This window comes from Pleuronectes platessa, chromosome 3, assembly GCF_947347685.1.
Source record: "Pleuronectes platessa chromosome 3, fPlePla1.1, whole genome shotgun sequence".
Classification (NCBI taxonomy): Eukaryota; Metazoa; Chordata; class Actinopteri; order Pleuronectiformes; family Pleuronectidae; genus Pleuronectes; species Pleuronectes platessa.
In genome coordinates, this window is record NC_070628.1 from 5,742,432 (window position 1) to 5,742,807 (window position 376).

The 376-nt window shown below is 46.5% G+C and overlaps 1 protein-coding gene across 1 annotated transcript in view; it reads right to left on the minus strand.

Moving 5' to 3' along the window:
• Positions 1 to 278: 278 nt before the first annotated feature.
• Positions 279 to 376, minus strand: part of LOC128429417 (protein sidekick-1) — a 48,664-nt gene continuing 48,566 nt past the window's right edge. The window contains exon 23 of the mRNA XM_053415512.1: positions 279 to 371. Coding sequence (XP_053271487.1) covers positions 279 to 371 — 93 coding nt within the window. The remainder of the gene's footprint in view (positions 372 to 376) is intronic.

Here is a 376-nt window from a genome sequence, read left to right on the forward strand (position 1 = left end):
CACACACACACACACACACACACACACACACACACACACTCACACTCCAGTGGCAATGAGCTACTGAGGCTGGAAATATATCATATCAACACTGATATTAGCAGAGGACGCCGCTCTACTTACTTAGTCTGCTTCCAATCAATTTAGTAAAACATGTAACAATATGAATGATGTATGGGTATATTACAAAAATCAGGCCTAAAATACCAGATGGTCACACACACACACACACACACAGACACACACACACACTCTCAAACTCACAGCACCCTGCCAATTCAGTAAAGCCCTGGCTGCACCAAAGTGAAGTAGCCAGAACGCTGAGAGCGATCCAGAGCAACACAACGTCTCCTGGCTCCACCGACAGAGCGCTGGC